The sequence below is a fragment of the Trichosurus vulpecula genome, chromosome 2, assembly GCF_011100635.1.
Source record: "Trichosurus vulpecula isolate mTriVul1 chromosome 2, mTriVul1.pri, whole genome shotgun sequence".
In the NCBI taxonomy this organism is placed as follows: Eukaryota; Metazoa; Chordata; class Mammalia; order Diprotodontia; family Phalangeridae; genus Trichosurus; species Trichosurus vulpecula.
In genome coordinates this window covers 169,808,150-169,826,979 of record NC_050574.1, presented here as the reverse complement: position 1 = coordinate 169,826,979, position 18,830 = coordinate 169,808,150, and the positions used below count along the sequence as shown (strand labels likewise).

The window sequence follows — 18,830 nt, the reverse complement described above, 5'->3', positions numbered from 1 at the left end:
ATTATAGTGGCAGCTGTGTGAAGAATAGATTGCAGTGGGGAGAGACCTGAGGCAGAAACACAAAATTGGAGCTTAATATAATAAAGGAGAGGTTATGAGTGACTGATCTAGAATGATGTCTGTGTGAGTAGAAAGAAGGGGACATATGTGGGAGATACTGTAGAGATAAAAAAACAATAAGATTTAGCAACTGATTGGTTATGTGGGGTGAATGAAAGCAAGGAGTCAGGGAAGACAGGAAGAATGGTGGTACTCTTGACAGCATGTGGGAAGTTTAGGTGGGATGGGTTTTAGGGAAAGACAACTAATTCTTTTCAGCCTTATTATATATGTCTTTTCAAACACTATATGGTGCAGCCAAACTAGCCCTTCTACTCCTCCTTACCCACAACACTCCATCTCCTGTCTGAATGCTGTTGTACAGGCTCTCTTCAGCACCCCAGTAAATTGAGGTGGGAACAGCACTGACTTTGGAACCAGAGGAGCTCTGTTCAAATTCCTGCTGGCACCTAACCTCTCTCGGCATCTGTATCAGCAAGGCAAAAATAACAGTGTAGATGATAATTGTCAGAAAGCCTATATGATTCTGTATCGCAAAGTAAACAAGACTCTCCACATAAAAGGTAGAAGCAAACCATTTATTCAGACAACAGAGGACCAGATCCCATGGGCCATCCACCCAATCCATCACAGCAGTAAAGAATTCAATACATGATATCACAGCATGGAGCCTTGCCATCCCAAAACCTCTCCAGTGCATGCTGGGGCCTTCCCAAAAACTCACAGTACAGTTATCACAGGTCGACTCTTTCCCTGACCTCTAACTGTCATAATTGCCATAACTGCTCTCTCATCATTTCCTGTGACACAACTTCCTTTTCCTCTTAGCAAGCTCCTCCCACCACATGTGACTTAGGCTTCCTGTGATGTAAGCAGGTCACATGGCCTATTAATGGGTGGGAAAGATCTTCAAATCTAAATTGCTATTACAGCATCAGTGTCTGAGAATTGGACTGGATGACTTCCTTTGGAGGAGGTTTCCAGATCTAGATCCATTATAATCTTTTTTTAAAATTTAATTAATTTAATATATTTACTTTTTAGCACTGATTTTCACAAGAGTTTGAATTATGAGTTTTCTCCCCATTTCTACCCTCCCACCCACTCCAAGATGGCCTATATTCTGGTTGCCCCGTTCCCTCGTCAGCCCTCCCTTCTGTCACCCCACTCCCCTCCCATCCCCCTTTCCCTTCTTCTCTTGTAGGGCAGGATAAATTTCTACACCCCATTGACCTGTGTAACTTATTTCCTAGTTGCATACAAAAATTTTTTTTTGTTTGTTTTTGAATGTCTGTTTTTAAAACTTTGAGTTCCAAATTCTCTCCCCTCTTCCCTTCCCACCTACCTTCCCTAAGAAGGCAAGCAATTCAATATAGGCCACATGCTTATCATTATGTAAAACCCTTCCACAATACTCAAGTTGTGAAAGACTATATTTTGCTCCTTCCTAACCTATCCCCCTTTATTGAATTTTTTCCCTTGACTCTGTCCTTTTTCAAAAGTGTTTATTTTTGATTACTGCCTCCCCCTGTCTGCCCTCCCTTCTATCATCCCCCCTTTTTTATCTCTTTCCTCCTCCTTTCCTGTGGGGTAAGATACCCAATTGAGTGTGTATGGTATTCCCTCCTCAGGTCCAATCTGATGAGAGGAAGATTTACTTATTTCTCCTCACCTGCCCCCTCTTCCCTTCCTACAGAAGCGCTTTTTCTTGCCACTTTTATGTGAGATAATTTACCCCATTCTATCTCTCCCTTTCTCCCTCTCTCAATGTATTCCTCTCTTATCCCTTAATTTTATTTTATATTTTTAGAATCATCCCTTCATATTCATCTCACCATGTGCCCTCTGTGTGTGTGTGCGTATATGTGTGTGTGTACATATATATGTTTGCCTACCTACATATATACATACATACACATGTGTATACATACACACACACATATATATTTATACACACACACACACATATGTATATATATGCATATTCCTTTCAGCTACTCTGATACTGAGATGTCATGAATCATACACATCATCTTTGCAAGTAGGAATGTCAACAAAACAGTTCAACTTTAGTAAGTCCCTTGAAATTTCTGTTTCTTGATTACCTTTTCATGCTTCTCTTGATTCTTGTGTTTGAAAGTCAGATTTTCTATTCAGCTCTGGTCTTTTCACTGAGAAAGCTTGAAAGTCCTCTATTTTATTGAAAATCCATATTTTGCCTTGGAGCATGACACTCAGTTTTGCTGGGTAGGTGATTCTTGGTTTTAATCCCAGCCTCATTGACCTCTGGAATATTGTATTCCAAGCCCTTCGATCCCTTAGTGTGGAAGCTGCTAGATCCTGTGTTATCCTGATTGTTTTTCCACAATATTCAAATTGTTTCTTTCTGGCTACTTGCAGTATTTTCTCCTTGATCTGGGAGCTCTGGAATTTGGCGACAATGTTCCTAGGAGGTTTCTTTTGGGGATCTTTTTGAGGAGGCGATTGGTGGATTCTTTCAATTTCTATTTTACCCTCTAGCTCTAGAATATCAGGGCAGTTCTTGATAATTTCTTGAAAGATGATGTCTAGGCTCTTTTTTTGATCATGACTTTCAGGTAGTCCAGTAATTTTTCAATTATCTCTCCTGGATCTATTTTCCAGGTCAGTGGTTTTTTCAATGAGATATTTCACATTGTCTTCCACTTTTTCATTCCTTTGGTTCAGTTTTATAATATCTTGATTTCTCATCAAGTCACTAGCTTCCACTTGCTCCAATCCAATTTTTAAGGTAGTATTTTCTTTAGTGGTCTTTTGGACCTCCTTTTCCATTTGGCTAATTCTGCCTTTCAAGACATTCTTCTCCTCATTGGCTTTTTGGAGCTCTTTTGCCATTTGAGTTAGTCTATTTTTTAAGGTGTTGTTTTCTTCAATATTTTTTTCAGTATTTTTTTGGTTCTCCTTTAGCAAGTCATTGACTTGTTTTTCATGGTTTTCTCACATCCTTCTCATTCCTCTTCCCAATTTTTACTCTACTTCTCTAACTTGCTTTTCCAAATCCTTTTTGAGCTCTTTCATGGCCTGAGACCAGTTCATGTTTTTCTTGGAGACTTTTGATGTAGGCTCTTTGACTTTGTTAACTTCTTCTGTCTGTATGTTTTGCTCTTCTTTGTCACCAAAGAAAGATTCCGAAGTCTGAGCCTGAATCTGAGTGCGTTTTCGCTGCCTGGCCATGTTACCAGCCAACTTACTTGACCCTTGAGTTTTTCGTCGGGTTATGACTCCTTATAGAGTAAAGAGTACTTTGTTCCAAGCTTATGGGCTATGCTGTTGATTTCAGAGCTATTTCTATACAGCCAGCTCTGCCACACCAGCACCCCTCCTTCCCTAAGAACCACCAGCCTGGACCTGACTCAGATCTTCAGCAGGCTCTGCACTCCTGCTCTGATCTGCCACTTAATTCCTCCCACCAAGTGGGCCTGGGGCCAGAAGCAACTGCAGCTGTAGTTCTGTAGCTACACCACCCCTGCTGTCCCCTGGGCGGTGGCTGATCCTTGAACTCTTTTCACTCTGTCCCAGCAGCTTTTTCCACTAACCTTCTCTGTTGTCTTTGGTGTTTGTGGGTTGAGAAGTCTGGTAACTGCCACAGTTCACTGATTTAGGGTGCTAGGGCCTGTTCCGCCAGGCTCCCAATCTCGTTGATTCTGTCGCAGCCCACGCTGGGCTCTGCTCTGCTCCGCTCCCAGCTCCGTGTGCGATAGACCTCATCCAGGCTTTCCTGGGCTGTATCCCGGCTTCCCTCTGCTATTTTGTGGGTTCTGCAGTTCTAGAATTTGTTCAGAGCCATTTTTTCATAGGTTTTTGGAGGGACCTGGCAGGGAACTTATGCAAGTCACTGCTTTCCAGCTGCCATCTTGGCTCCACCCCTGAGTGATCCATTATGATCTTAGGAATCCACATCCCCCCCTCACCTCTGCATACCACCTTCCCTGATGTCCCTTAGCTTCCCTGCCAAAACTACTTTGCATTTTAAAAAACTATATTTTGTATATACTTCAATGTATATGTGTCATCTCACCAGATAGAATTTAAGCTCCTTGGAGACAGGGACTATTTTGTTTGTCTTGCATGGAGATAGAAACAGAATTAACAATATGGGAGGAAAGTGCTACATAAACACAATCTGTTTATACAAGTTTAGGAAGAATATCTCATTAAGAATCAGTTACAATAGATAGAATGCTCAGCTTGCAGTCAGGAAGCCCAAGATTCAAATTGTATCTTTTATGCTTGTTTGTTGATCCCAGGCAAGTCCCTTCTCCTCTCATAGGCCTACTCCCATGTACTCCAGCATTTTTTGTCCATAGTCTCTCCTTGCCCTGTTCTCATCTTCCAGTCCTTCTTGTGGTACTGGCTCCTTTCTATCTAAACTCAAAACAGAACTTGTCCCTACACTGCCCCTCTTCCTCACTTGCCCATATCCCTTCAGTCACCCACCTTATTGTTTTTCTCTCCACATCTCGAATCTCTTACTCAACAAGCTTTTTTTTAAGTTATTCTGTCACCAAGAGTGAAATGATCTTTCTCCAAGGATCTCTTTCTAATGTGCAAGATAGTAAGTGTATACCGAAGCACATACTATAGGATAAAGAGTAGGAATGTTACTTCTGATTTTCTCAGTATAGGAAGCTTGAAGATCACACAGCCAATATATATCAGAGGCAGAACTTGAACCTAGGTCTTCTGGATTCTTAGGTCAGTTCTCTGTTGCCCAGGCCACACTGCCTCACACAAGTACCAAATACATACACAATGAAAATGAAGCAAAAGTGATACCTGAGTTGAGTCTTAAAGGAAACCAGTGTTTTTAAGAGGCAGAGGTGAAATAGGAGGGCATTCCAGAGATGGGTGATAGCCAGTACCAAAGGGAGCTAAAGGATTGTATGTTCAAAACTCAGTAGGCTAGAATATGTTCAAAGCCACCATCCTAGCTCAGGCCCTTATCACCTTTCTCTTCATCTGTTCCAGAACAGTAGCCTTCTAACTGGTTTTCCTGCCTCAAGTGTTTCCTTTCTCCTCAAAACAGCTTCTAAAGTGATTTTACTAAACCATTGTGTGGTTTTGTCCTTTGTCCTCCATGAAAACTGTGATATCAGGGAGATGGTGAGATGACTTGCTCTGAATTAGATTTGAATGAGGGAGGGCTGTGCAATCACCAGTCTCACTCTCTCCTCCAGAGCCATCTGGGTCCAGTGGCCAGATATAGATCGGGACAGCTGGAGATGGCTCTGGATGCAGTGGTTGACCTTGGCCTTTTTAAGCTAGGGTCTTTCCCAATTCTCACTTTGAGTGAAGCAACAGCTCATTCAGTAAATAGGCCTCTTGAAGAAGTGAGTCAAGGGATGGCCCCTTTAATTAAAAAAAAAAAAAAAGAAATCAATATGGGAGAAGTCCCTCAGGCTTGCTGGCCAGAAGAGAAAAGATTGCTATTTACATTCACCCTGAGCCAGGAGGGCCCAAAATGTAACCATCAAGTGGTACTTGGGCAGGGACCTATTGTCTAATCAATGAGATACAGAGTGAAATGGGTTTTAGGCATGGTCTTTGAGAAAGAAACCTAGCCAGTAAACCCCAAGATAACTAGGTAGGTTTCAGCTATCTAAATTTACCTACCTTTGGGCAGAACACCCTCAGGTAAGGGTATGATATCCTATTTCAGGAGAGGAGAGGAGTGGAGTGGACAAGCTAAGTTGCCCAATTAGAATTGGCCACCTGGGTCCCCATTTGGGCAGCTTGTACTACTCACAGGTTGTACTTTCTCCGTCATTCTTGAAGAGGACTATGACATGTCATACTTGTCTCCACCTCCATAAAATACCCTGGCTTCTTATTACCTTTTTAAGCAAATAAAAACCACTCTCTGGCATTTGAAAGTCTTTCTGCATGGCCCTTTATTATCTTTTCAGCTTCCTTCTTTATTTACTCCCCTCTGTCGTTCAGCCATGATAGTCTTCTTGCTGCTCTCCTCCATCTCTTCTCTATGTCTTTCACCTGCCTGTTCCTTATGCGTAAAATGCCCTTTCCTCACCACTTCAATCTCTCTATTGTTTTAAAACTCAATTTAAATGCTATGTTCTCCAGCAAACCTTCCTCTATCCGCTAGCTGTTAGTGAGATTTCCTTGTAATTAGTCTTTATGTATCTTGTATATACTTATTTATGTAGGCATTATCTGACCCATTAGAGTGTAAGCTCCTTTGAGGGCAGTTATCTTTTTCTCTTTTCTTCCCTCAGCACATAGCACAATGGCTATCACATGTTAAGTCTTAATAAATATTTGTTGATTATTAATTGATTGTTTGGGTAAGACATTCAGATTTCCATTTCTGGAGGTGACCAGTCTAAAGACAATAAGTACCTATATCACTTTAGTCTATTTTCTCCTTTCCCCTTCAGTATTAAGTTGTTTGTTCACTTCATTGGGGACTGGAACTGAAAGGCATGTATTTCAGAGTAGTACTCCAATTATAACAATTTTAGGAAATTTTTTATAGTTGAAAAGTGATTTTATAGTTTTTTTGAGTGAAGAAAGAGAAGTGTTTGGCTAACTAGGAGGAAAAGTGTTCAAGAGATGAATTTATTCCAGGAAAACTAAACTACTGAGGTAGAAGTGGTATAAGTGATGCATATTTATTAAAATTGTCTATTATTAGAGAAATAGATAATTCTGTCTTGGGCTTCATTAATGAAGGTACAACTTCTAGAAACAGGGAGGTGATAGTTGCACCACACCATACCTTCATCAGATCTCATTTGAAGCATTGTGTTCCGTCCAAGGTGCCACAGTTTAAGAAGTAAATGGATATGCCGAAGTGTGTCCCAGAGGAAGACCACCATGATGGTGAAGGTCCTTGGACCCATATTACATGAGAATAAGTTAAGGGAACTGAGGACATTTAGTCTAGAAAAAAGAGGATTCAGGTGCAACATCATAGCTGTCAAGAATCTGAAGGACTGTCATGTGAAAGAGGGATTAGTCTTGTTCTTTTTGATCACAGAGGGCAGAACCATCAGCAATGGTAAGAAGTAAAGAGACCTGCTCTCTTTCTCCTATAAAGAAAGTTACATAAATTTAGAGCTTCAGGAGACCTTAGGGGTGATTGAGTCCAGCCAGAGGAACATGGGCCCAGAGAAGTTAAGTGAATTGCCGAGGGTCATATAGCTAGTCCATGTCTGAGGTAAGATATGAACCCTTGTCTTCCTGATTCTAAGTCATAGGACTTATCTACTATAATGCTTTCCCCCATCTTTTTACATTTAACCCCAACTGAATACAAGTTCCTTTAGAGTATAGGCTCTTTCTTTTTTTAATGTCCTTTACAATGCCTTAAACAATACCTTGAACATTGTATGACCTGTGGAAGTATAAATGGCAAGATTTGGCAACTGATTAGGTATGTGAAATCAGGAAGACTGAGAAGTTGAGATAGTGCCTAGATTACATAGAGTTTTGGTGGTGTCCTCAATAAAAATAGGGCAGGTCAGTAGAGGAATAGGTTTGGTAGAGGGGAAAGATAATGAATCCTGTTTCACTATGTTGAGTTTGAGATGCCAGTGCTACATTCAGACTGAAATGTCTAAAAGGCAGTTAATGATGTGATACTAGAGTTCAGAATAGAGACTAGGCCTGGCTATATCGGTCTCTGTGTCATGTACAAAGAGATGATAATTAAAGCCATGAGGTCTGGATTGCTTGGTTGAGGCTTCTTTAAAGTGATAGATTTTAATTTGGCATTTTTATAGCCATTAAATGACAAATACTTGGGGGCAGAGCCAAGATGGCAGCATGAAAACAGGCACTTGCTTGAGCTTTCCCCCAAATCCCCCCAAACATCTGTAAAAATGACTCTGAACAAATTCTAGAGCCACAGAACCCATGAAATGAGAGAATGAAACAAGTGTCCAGCCCAAGATGGCCTGGATGGTCACTGGGAAGGGTCTATTGCATCATGCTGGGAGCACATGCTGTGCCAGAAGAGACCAAGCTGGAGTAGACCTGATGGAGCATGCCTCAGGGCCCTGAATCACTGAGCTGTGACAGTTTCCAGACTTCTAAACCCACAAATGCCAAAGGCAATGGGGCAGGTCAGTGGGAAAACTGTTGCACCTGGGTGAGAGAAGTGCACGGTCTAGCCCCAGCCCCAAGGCGGCAGAGGTGGCTGTGGCAGCAGTAGCATCTGGGGCTGCTTCTGCAGTTCCAGGCCCACAGACAGTGGGAGGAATCAGGCAGCTGATCAGAGCGGGAGTGCTGGGATCTCTTTGATGGCGCTGAGGCAGCATTCTCTTGCTTTACCCTGCTTGGATCGGGGTCATAGTCCTGGTTCGCAGTCCTTGGGGGAGGAGGAGCACTGCTGTGGCAGAGCTTGTGGTGGATGTGGAGAGGGAGTCTTTCTAGTAGTTACATGGTAGAAAGGAGGGCTTGAGATCACACACAGGCCAGGAGAGGAGTGTCATACCACCTCAGAATAGAAGTAGCTCTGAAAACAGCAGCACAAAACCCCTGAATCTTGGGACATAGCACTCCCCATTCTGAAAGCAGTCATACTCTGACAAAGAGCTCAAAAGTCAAGTAAGTGGCTGGGGAAATGAGCAGGCAGCGAAAAAGGACTCAGACTATAGAATCTTTCTTTGGTGACAAAGAAGATCAAAACATACAGCCAGAAGAAGTCAGCAAAGTCAAAGAGCCTACATCAAAAGCCTCCCAGAAAAACATGAACTGGTCTCAAGACATGGAAGAGCTCAAAAAGGATTTGGAAACTCAAGTAATAGAAGTAGTTGAACAATTGGGAAGAGAAGTGAGAGTGATGCAAGAAAATCATGAAAAATGAATCAATAGTTTGCTGAAGGAGACCCCCCAAAACACTGAAGAAAATAACACCTTAAAAATAGACTAACCCAAATGGCAAAAGAGCTTCAAAAAACCAATGAGGAGAAGAGTGCCTTAAACAGCAGAATTAGCCAAGTGGAAAAGGAGTTCCAAAAGACCGCTGAAGAAAATACTACCTTAAAAATTAGATTGGAGCAAGTGGAAGCTAGTGACTTGATGAGAAATCAAGATATTATAAAACAGAACCAAAGGAATGAAAAAGTGGAAGACAATGTGAAATATCTCATTAGAAAGACCACTGACCTAGAGAATAGATAGAAGAGAGATAATTTAAAAATTACTGGACTACCTGAAAGCCATGATCAAAAAAAGAACCTAGACATTGTCTTTCAAGAAATTATCAAGGAAAACTTCCCGGATATTCTAGAACCATAGGGTAAAATAGAAATTGAAAGAATCCACCAATCACCTCTTGAAAAAGATCCCAAAAAGAAAACTCCTAGGAATGTTGTACCCAAATTCCAGACTTCCCAGATCAAGGAGATAATATTGCAGGCAGCCAGAAAGAAACTATTTGAGTATTGTGGAAACACAATCAGGATACACAAGATCTAGCAGCTTCTACATTAAGAGATTGAAGGGTTTGGAATATGATATTCCACAGGTCAAAGGAGCTAGGATTAAAACCAAGAATCATCTACTTAGCAAAACTGAGTATAATACTTTAGGGCAAAATAGGGATTTTAAATAAAATAGAAGACTTTCAAGCATTCTTGATGAAAGGACCAGAGCTGATTAGAAAATTTGACTTTCAAATACAAGAATCAAGAGAAGCATTAAAAGGTAAATAGGAAAGAGAAATCATAAAGGACTTACTGAAGTTGAACCATTTTATTTACATCCCTGCATGGAAAGATGATATTAACTCATGAGACCTTTCTCAGTATTAGGGTAGTTGAAGGGAATATACATATATATAGACAGGGGGAACAGGGTAAGTTGAATATGAAGGGATGATATCTAAAAATAAAGTTAAGAGGTGAGAGGGCAATATATTGGGAGAAGGAGAAAGGTAGAGATAGAATGGGGTAAATTATCTCACATAAAAGTGGCGAGGAAAAGCTGTTGTAATGGAAAGGAAGAGCGGGTAGGTGAAAGGGAATCAGTAAATCTTGCTCTCAACGGATTTGGCTTAAGGAAGGAATAACACACACACTCATTTGGGTATCTTATCCTCCAGGAAAGTGGGGGGGGAAGGGGATAAAAGGGGGGAGATGATAGAAGGGAGGGTATATCGGGGGAGGAGGTAATCAAAAGCAGACACTTTTGAAAAGGGACAGGGTCAAAGGAGAAAACTGAATAAAGGTAGACAGGATAGGATGGAGGGAAATACAGTTAGTTTTTCACAACACAACTATTATGGAACTGTTTTGCATAGCGATACATGTATAATCTATATTGAATTGCTTGCCTTCTCAAGGAGGGTGGGTGGGGAGGGAAGAAGGAAGAGAATTTGGAACTCAAAGTTCTAAAAACAAATGTTAAAAAAATACTGTTTTACATGCAACTGGGAAATAAGATATACAGGTGGTGGGGTATAGAAATCTATCTTGCCCTACAAGAAAGTAAGGGGAAAGAGGATAGGGGAGGAGGGAGGTGATAGAAGAGAGGACAGACTGGATAAAGGGGCAATCAGAATACATGCCATTTTGGGGTGGGGGGAAGGGTAGAGATGGGGAGAAAATTTGTAACTCAAAATCTTATGGAAATCAATGTTGAAAACTAAAAATAAATTTTAAAAATTCAATTAAAAAATAAAAGAAAAAGAAAAAATGACAGAGCAATTAATTTTTTTAAATTGTTGTGGAATTGTTTTACTGTATGTGCACATATACATGAGAATTAAAGTGGTAATGAATGGCAAATATGTTGATTGCAGTAGTTTTAAGTAGAAATAATGGACACACTATTTAGCGATAAAATAAACAGTCCAACTTTTAGACTAAATTTCAAAGGAAGTTAGAAACTTAGTGCAATGACTCAATAAACTGTCAATTTGAACGGAAATAGAAATGAGATCCAAAGATAATTTTTGTATTCAATGAATTTGGGCAGGAGAACCACAGATCTAACAGAATAAAAATGGGAATAAAAATAAATAGAAATTTTTTTCACAAAATTCTTTTTGCCTAGAATAGTTGTATAGTGTTAAAGGAGTGACATGTTGAAAGCTTGCTCATCCCTTGACACTCTTGTTAATACTTAACACAACAGTTGCTTCCTAGATGTGAATGAACTGAATGGTAGAATCAAATAGTTATAAAAAAATTTAAATAAGAGGTAAAATTAAAAGAATAATTTAAATGCATTTTTGTACAAAATTTAGGTAAGCCAATCTTAATTGTAAGGCAGTACATTTTATTTTAAACATCGGTTCAAGAAATCTCTATTGCTGAGATGTGTTATCAGTTTTAAGGTTTTCTGTTTTTTTTAAACCTCGGGCTTTTTGAAAGCTTGAAAAATTAAACGTTGTAAAAAAGTTGTTGACTTACTTAAAGGAGTGCTTTCTTATTATGAAAAGTTGAGGGTTTATAACAGTTTTTAAAATTTAATGCTAAATACCACTTCTTGATCGTGTCACCAACATAATGGAGCCTAAACTTTTCTTCAGTCCTCATGACCTCTGAAAAATAAATAGGGAACAAAATCTGAAACAAAAAAGTTGAAATATTCCCAAAAGATAAAGACATTTAAGCTATTTCCACAGACAAGAATACCTAGCTAAGTATCCTAATGAGTTAACAAGTAAGTGAATGTCAGAGAATGCTCATCTCTAATAGTAAGAATACTGTTCTCCACCCACCCATCATGTTTTAGCAGCAGGGTGCACAAGTCAATTCAAAGGTTTGCAACAAAACTCAACTCTACCCTTACCTTTCCTTTCATTGGTAGAAAAATAAAAGGCAGGCACTTGATTGATCTGGAGTAGCAATGTGGCAGCACTCTGTGCTGTATTAAAGCTCAGTTAGTCAAGAATATGAAAAATGGAAGTGGGGGAAGACATGTGTATGATTGTATAGAATTATACTAAGCTTGAGAGAAGAGCACAGCATCCAGCTAGGGCCTTTTCTGTCCCTTAGAAGTCACTTGGAGCTGACTGAGGATTGTAAAATATGAATTGTCCAGGGTGGAAAGAGGCTGAGATGAATTTGAGTCGTACTACCACCACCCTTCCCCCAAGGAAAATGACCATTAAAGGAGAAAGATTCAGAAAGTAAGTGATAGGAGATTATAAGAAGAAAACAAGGACAAATCATCAGACATCTCAGGAGGAAAAAACATAAAGAGCTTGAACAGAAGGATATATGGACTTCATATCAAATAAAAGAATAAATAATAAAAGACAAAGGAAAAATGAAGCAAGACCTAATGGAGTAGAAGACCCTGTGCGTTCCTAAGGGAGTATGGAACCACAGCAAGTTGTTCCCATGTGGTTTGAAAATACAACAAAGGTTGTAAAAGTAGAATTTGTGGTCTACACAGAAGAAATAATTACAGAATAGAAAAACATGAATCCATGGTGGCAGGTCTAACCAAAGAAACAAAATAAAGAAAATGATATTAGGAATGCAAATATAGAGATAAAAAAGAATCTGGAAGACATGAAGCAAAAAATAATAACACTAAAAAAAATATCATTGGCCTAGAAACTAAACATTGATATAATAGAGTTTATAGAGATTAAGGATTATAGAATTCTGAAATGAACAGAACAAGTCAAAAAACCTTAACTGTGTAATAAAAGAATAATACAAGAAACTACATGGAACTTATGAATACTGAAAACAAAGTGCCATTTTGGATCAGTGAGGTATTATTTCTAAACCCTTAGCACAGTGCCTAGCATATAGTAGGTGCTTAATAAATGCTTGTTCCCTTTCCTTCTTCCTTCCTAATACAAAGAATCCATAGATTGCCTCCAAGAAACAAAAAAAAAGCTGTTGAAAACCCCATTACAGAAAAGTTGTCAGATTTGATCATTCCACTGACAAACAGTAAATTCTGCAAGCAACCAAAAGACTTTCAGATATAAAGGAAAGGAAAACTGAATATCACAAGACTATTCTGCATCCACCAGGAACTGCAGAAGAGAAGAAAATAACAGGTTCCAAGAAAGAAGAAAGCTCAAGATGCACTCCAAATTGAAATATACTGTACATCTGAGTGTAACCATTAATTACATTTTTCCTGCCTTGGGGAATTAGCACTCTTCTAGGCAGCTGTCACCCAGGAGAGTGGGAAGACATGAACCCAGGGAGTATACTTTTAAAAAATTAAGAATGACTATGGCAAGGGAAAAGTTTAATAATGAACTGCACAATCACTACAAAATGCATAGACTATCTGGGATAAACCTTCCAAAAAACACAAAAAAGTATAGATTCAATTACAAAGTCCTAAAAGAAATAAAGAACAATTTAAATAGTTGAAGGAATATTCAGTACTCATGGCTATACCATGCTAATATAATGAAAAATGATAATGATGCCAAAATTAATTTATACTTTTTATGCTGTATCAATCAAATTTCCAAGGGTATACTTTACACAGAACTTGATAAATGTCAATATTTATTTGGCAAAACAAAAGATCTGGAATATCAAGTGAAATGATAAAAAGCAGCAATCACTATAACCATCTGGTGTTGGTTAAAAATAGATCAATGGAATAGACTAGACAAGAAATATCAGCAACAATTGAGCTCAATAGCCCGATGTTTGATAAAGTGAAAAACATAAATTATGTATGAAAACTCCTTTATTTGATAAAATCTATTGGGAAAACTGGAAAGCGGTCTGGCAAAAATCTGACACACCTTACATCTCACAATGTATTCCAAATTAATATTAATATTAAAGATCATACTATACAAAAATTAGAAGAAAAGCAGACCATATACCTCTAGTGTTAGGATATATATTCTTATCCAAACGAAATAGAGCCTATCACAGGAGATAAAATAGATAACTTTCATTACTTACAACTGAAAATCTTCTACAAAGATAAATTTTATATATGTAGTATAATAAGGGAAGTGATCAAATACAGAGAGGTCTAGGAGGATGAGGATTGACTAAATATTTGGTAATTTAAGGATCATTGATAACTTGAGCCAAAGGGCTTTAATATCTCGTACTAGATATGGTTAATCACACTTTGTTTAACTGATTATTAACTGCCCATGATTTGTGATGTAATATTTTTTTTTGCTTTATTCCCCCAGAACTTAATGTTTTACCTTTGTGTTTTGTAGAATCACTAGGGCACTTCATAGGAACCTTATCATTTATGCTGCTTCTTAAGACTGTTGCTTTTTAAGCCTTCCTTAAAATTATAAATAGTATCTACCTAAAACCATCAACAAGCATTATTTGTAATAGGGATAAGCTAGATGCATTCCTGGTAAGATCGGGGTGAAACAAGGATGTCCATTATCACCCCTACTATTCAGTTTGGTACTAGAAACGTTAGCTGTAGCAATAAGAGAAGAAAAAGAAATTGAAGGAATTAGAATAGGCAAAGAAGAAGCTAAATTATCACTTTTTGCAGATGATATGATGATTTACGTAGAGAATCCTAGAGAATCAAGTAAAAAATACTTGAAATAATAAACAACTTTAGCAAAGTTGCAAGATATAAAATAAACCCACATAAATCCTCAGCATTCCTATACATTACTAACAAAGCCCAACAGCAAGAGATAGAGAAATTCCATTCAAAGTTACTGTAGACACTATAAAATATTTGGGAGTTTGTCTGCCACGACAAACCCAGGACCTATATGAACATAATTATGAAACACTTTCCACATGAATAAAGTCAGATCTAAATAAATGGAGTAATATCAGTTGCTCATGGTTAGGCTGAGCTAATATAATAAAAATGACAATTCTACCTAAATTAATCTATCTATTCAGTGCCATACCAATTGAACTACCAAAAAATTATTTTACAGAACTGGATAAAATAATAACAAAATTCATCTGGAAGAACAAGAGGTCTAGAATATCTAGGGTATTAATGAAAAGAAATGCTAGAGAAGGTGGCCTAGCCATACCGGATATTAAACTGTACTATAGAGCAGCAGTCATCAAAACTACCTGATACTGGCTAAGAAACAGAGTTGTGGATCAGTGGACTAGGATAGGTACACAAGATGGAGAAGTCAACGACTATAGCAATCTACTCTTTGATAAACCCAAAGAATTCAGCTTCTGGGCTAAGAATTCACTATTTCACAAAAACTGCTGGGAAAATTGGAAAATGGTAGGGCAGAAACTAGGCACAGACCAATATCTTACACCGTATACCAAAATAAAATCAAAATGGGTTCATGATTTAGGAATAAAGGCTGAAACTATAAGCAGTTTGGGAGAGCAAGGAATAGTTTACCTATCAGATTTATGGAAAAGAAAAGAATTCATGACCCAACAAGAGATAGCATTACAAAATGCAAAATGGATAATTTTGATTATGTTAAATTGAAATGTTTTTGTACAAAAAAAAAGCCAATGCAACAAAGATTAGGAGGGAGGCAGAAAATTGGGAGAAAATCTTTACGAGTGTCACTGATAAAGGCCTCATTTCCAAAATATACAGGGAACTGAACCACATATATAGGAATACAAGTCATTTCCCAATTGAGAAGTGGTCAAAGGATATGAACAGACAGTTTTCAGAGGAAGAAATTAAAGATATCTATAGGCATATGAAAAAATGCTAGAAAGCACTACTGATTAGAGAAATGCAAATCAAAACAATTCTTAGATACCACATCTCTCCTGTCAGATTGTCTAAAATAACAAAACAGGAAAATGATAAGTGCTGGAGAGAATGTGGGAAAATTGGAACATTGTTACATTGCTGGTGGAGTTGTGAACTGATCCAGCCATTTTGGAGAGCAATTTGGAACTATGCCCAAAGGGCTATAAAAATATTCATACCCTTTGACCCAGCAATACCACTCCTAGGGTTGTATCCCAAAGAGATCATACAAATGGGAAACGGACCCATATGTACAAAAATATTTACAGCAGCTCTTTTTGTAGTAGCTAAGAATTGGAAATCAGAGGGATGCCCATCAATTGGGGAATGGCTGAACAAGCTGTGGTATATGAAGGTAATGGAATACTATTGTGCTATAAGAAATGGAGATGATACGGATTTCATAACAACCTGGAAAAACCTACACGACATAATGCTGAGTGAGTGGAGCAGAGCCAGGAAAACACAACCACAGATATATGGATTCTGTGATGACTAACCCTGACAGACTTTGCTCGTCTCAGCAACACAATATGCAGAGACACCTCCCCTCCAAAGGACTCACGATAGAGAGTGTTATCTACATCCAGAGAAAGAATTATGAAGTACGAATGCAGATCGAGGCACACTTCATGCTCACCTTTTTCTCCCCCTACCCCTTGTTTTCCTCTCTTTTGTATTTGTTATTGGGTTGTGTTTTGTTTTGGTTTTTTTGCTTCTGTTTCTTCTTTCTCATGATTCATTCCATTGTCATAATTCTTCTCCACACCTTGAGTAGTGTGTAATTCAATGCGAAGTTATACGTGGAAGTTATATGGGATTCCATGCCGTCTTGGGGAGGGAGCGGGGGAGGGAGGGAAGAAAATTTGGAACTCAAAATTACGTAGAACCGTGTGTTGCAAACTAAAAATAAAAAAATATATAATAAAAAATTTTAAAAAAAAAACTGTTGCTTTTTAAACTAATTGAATTGTCATCATAATAAGGCAGCAGTTAACATTTCAGTAGTGTATGCTAAGGTTTTAGCTTTTGTTCTGTTTGTTCTGGCGTAGTTGTGGGGAAGGAGAGGTGACCAGGGTCAACTCTTATGAGGAAGGAGCAGTAGCAGGCATATATCTCATGGAAAAGAGTCAATACTCAAACAAAAGTGGTTTGAGGAAGTAGACTAGTACTCAGATCAGTTTGAATGTTGTTGTATTTGCCTGGCATATAATTGCCAAGCCCTATATGTAGAGTATTCCTGTAACCAACTTATTAAAGTGTGAAGTTCAATGTAATACAGGTTTAGCTGGAGCATGCCAGTTCAAACTACTGGAAATAATGGAAAAGCTTCACTGGAACTTCTTTTTATGTGTAAGTTTGTGGGCTTGAAGTATGAACTCTGAATTCATAGTAAGTCTCCAAAAGAGCTCAATTACAATGATATTTTCATTCTACATACAGGGTAAAAGCTGGATTGTGAAGCGAAGTTATGAAGATTTCCGAGTACTTGATAAACATCTCCATCTATGTATTTATGATAGACGCTTTTCCCAGCTCTCTGAACTTCCCCGTTCTGACACTTTGAAGGACAGTTCAGAGGTAAGCAGTCAGCATTTCTGCGAAGTAATCACGTTTTTTGTTTTTTTTTTTTAACTGGCCAGCATCTTGGTCTATATACTAAATATAAGTTGTCCTTTCACCTTCAGTTTGTATTTCTATTTTATTATTGAAAAGCAAAAGAAAAAAAAGGACTTTCAGTATTAAAATGACTTTAAAATAAAATGTTATGCTAGACCTCCCTTCTTTCATTGCTGAAGTGTATATGTGTGTGGGGAGGGGTAGGTCTATGGGTATGGAAGTATTGTGATGTATTGTCTGCATATGTTTGTATGTTTGAACTACTTTTTTATTATTTCTTTAAAATTTTTGGTCCAAGATGTGTGTGGGAGCAGGGGAGGTGGGTGGAGAGATAGAAGTTGCAAATGAGTGCAATGTATAAATAACGCATTAATAAAAATAAGATAATTTGTCAAAATGAAAAAATTTAAGAATCTTGATTCTTGCTCAGTTTGTATATTAATCCTTGGACTCTCTGCAGTCAGTAGGGATGATACTGTAGTGTTCTTTTTTCCTTGGAACCCAGAATGTTACTACTTGGATTTTTACCTTTATGCTTACTTTTTTTTTTTTTTACCATTTAATAAACTATGTTAATTATTTATTTGATTTTTTTTAGTTAACTACCTAGCTATTCCTATATCTAGTTACGTGTTTATCTAGACCATTCCTGCCTTCACTCTTTGCTATGTATCTATGTTTTAAATGCAAGAATAGAAATGGAAACTAATCTGATATATAATTATAGGCTATCAAGGTATCATTAAGGCATAGTCAAGTAAAAAAGATGAAGGTTCTATATGTAAGATAAATCTGACTTATAGTGGCAAACAGTATGCAAACAAGTGAAGTACTCATCAAATAAAGCACTTTCATATCACATTCTCTGATGTGCTTTATGTGTAATGTGAATCACATTACTCCTCTACTAGAGAGAAACCTTCTGTTTGTGTAAACATGATAGTGGTTCTAAAAGTGTGTAAGAATGAAATCTCAGGCAGATCTTACTGAGCCAGAAAGGCTCAGAATGTCCACTTGGTGCAGGAATTTGTGTTTCTCATCAAAGGATCATTGTAGCTGTGTTTGAAGAGATTCTTCACCAAAAATCTGGCCCCCAGTCGATGTGTATACTCAGTTATGACAGGAGTGCTCTGAGTGATGAAGTCACATGTCCTTTGAAACATTGAAATGGTCTTATGATGATGAATCCTGTTGCTTATGCCATCTCCCTCCTTTGAATGCTGGAATGCCTATAAATTCCTGATTCTAAAGCTATACATTGTTACCAATTATTTTATCAGTTAGGAGAGAACTTTGTCTCAGAGTTACTCTGCTTGTTCTTTCTGTCAACAGTTGGTCACTCAGATGCTTGTGGCATACCTGTCACGCCTCTCAGCCATTGCAGGGAACAAGATCAATTGTGGACCTGCTCTTACCTGGATGGAGGTAACTGTCTAACTATATCCTCTACTTGAATTATT

The 18,830-nt window shown here is 38.1% G+C and overlaps 1 protein-coding gene across 2 annotated transcripts in view; it reads left to right on the top strand.

The window, feature by feature from the left end:
- The window catches only part of ARHGAP32 (Rho GTPase activating protein 32), a 255,843-nt gene that overhangs the window by 96,285 nt on the left and 140,728 nt on the right, over nt 1-18,830 (top strand). For both annotated transcript variants that reach the window (XM_036747729.1, XM_036747727.1), the window contains 2 exons: nt 17,194-17,331; nt 18,703-18,795. In XM_036747729.1, the coding sequence (XP_036603624.1) occupies nt 17,194-17,331; nt 18,703-18,795 (231 nt within the window). The remainder of the gene's footprint in view (nt 1-17,193; nt 17,332-18,702; nt 18,796-18,830) is intronic.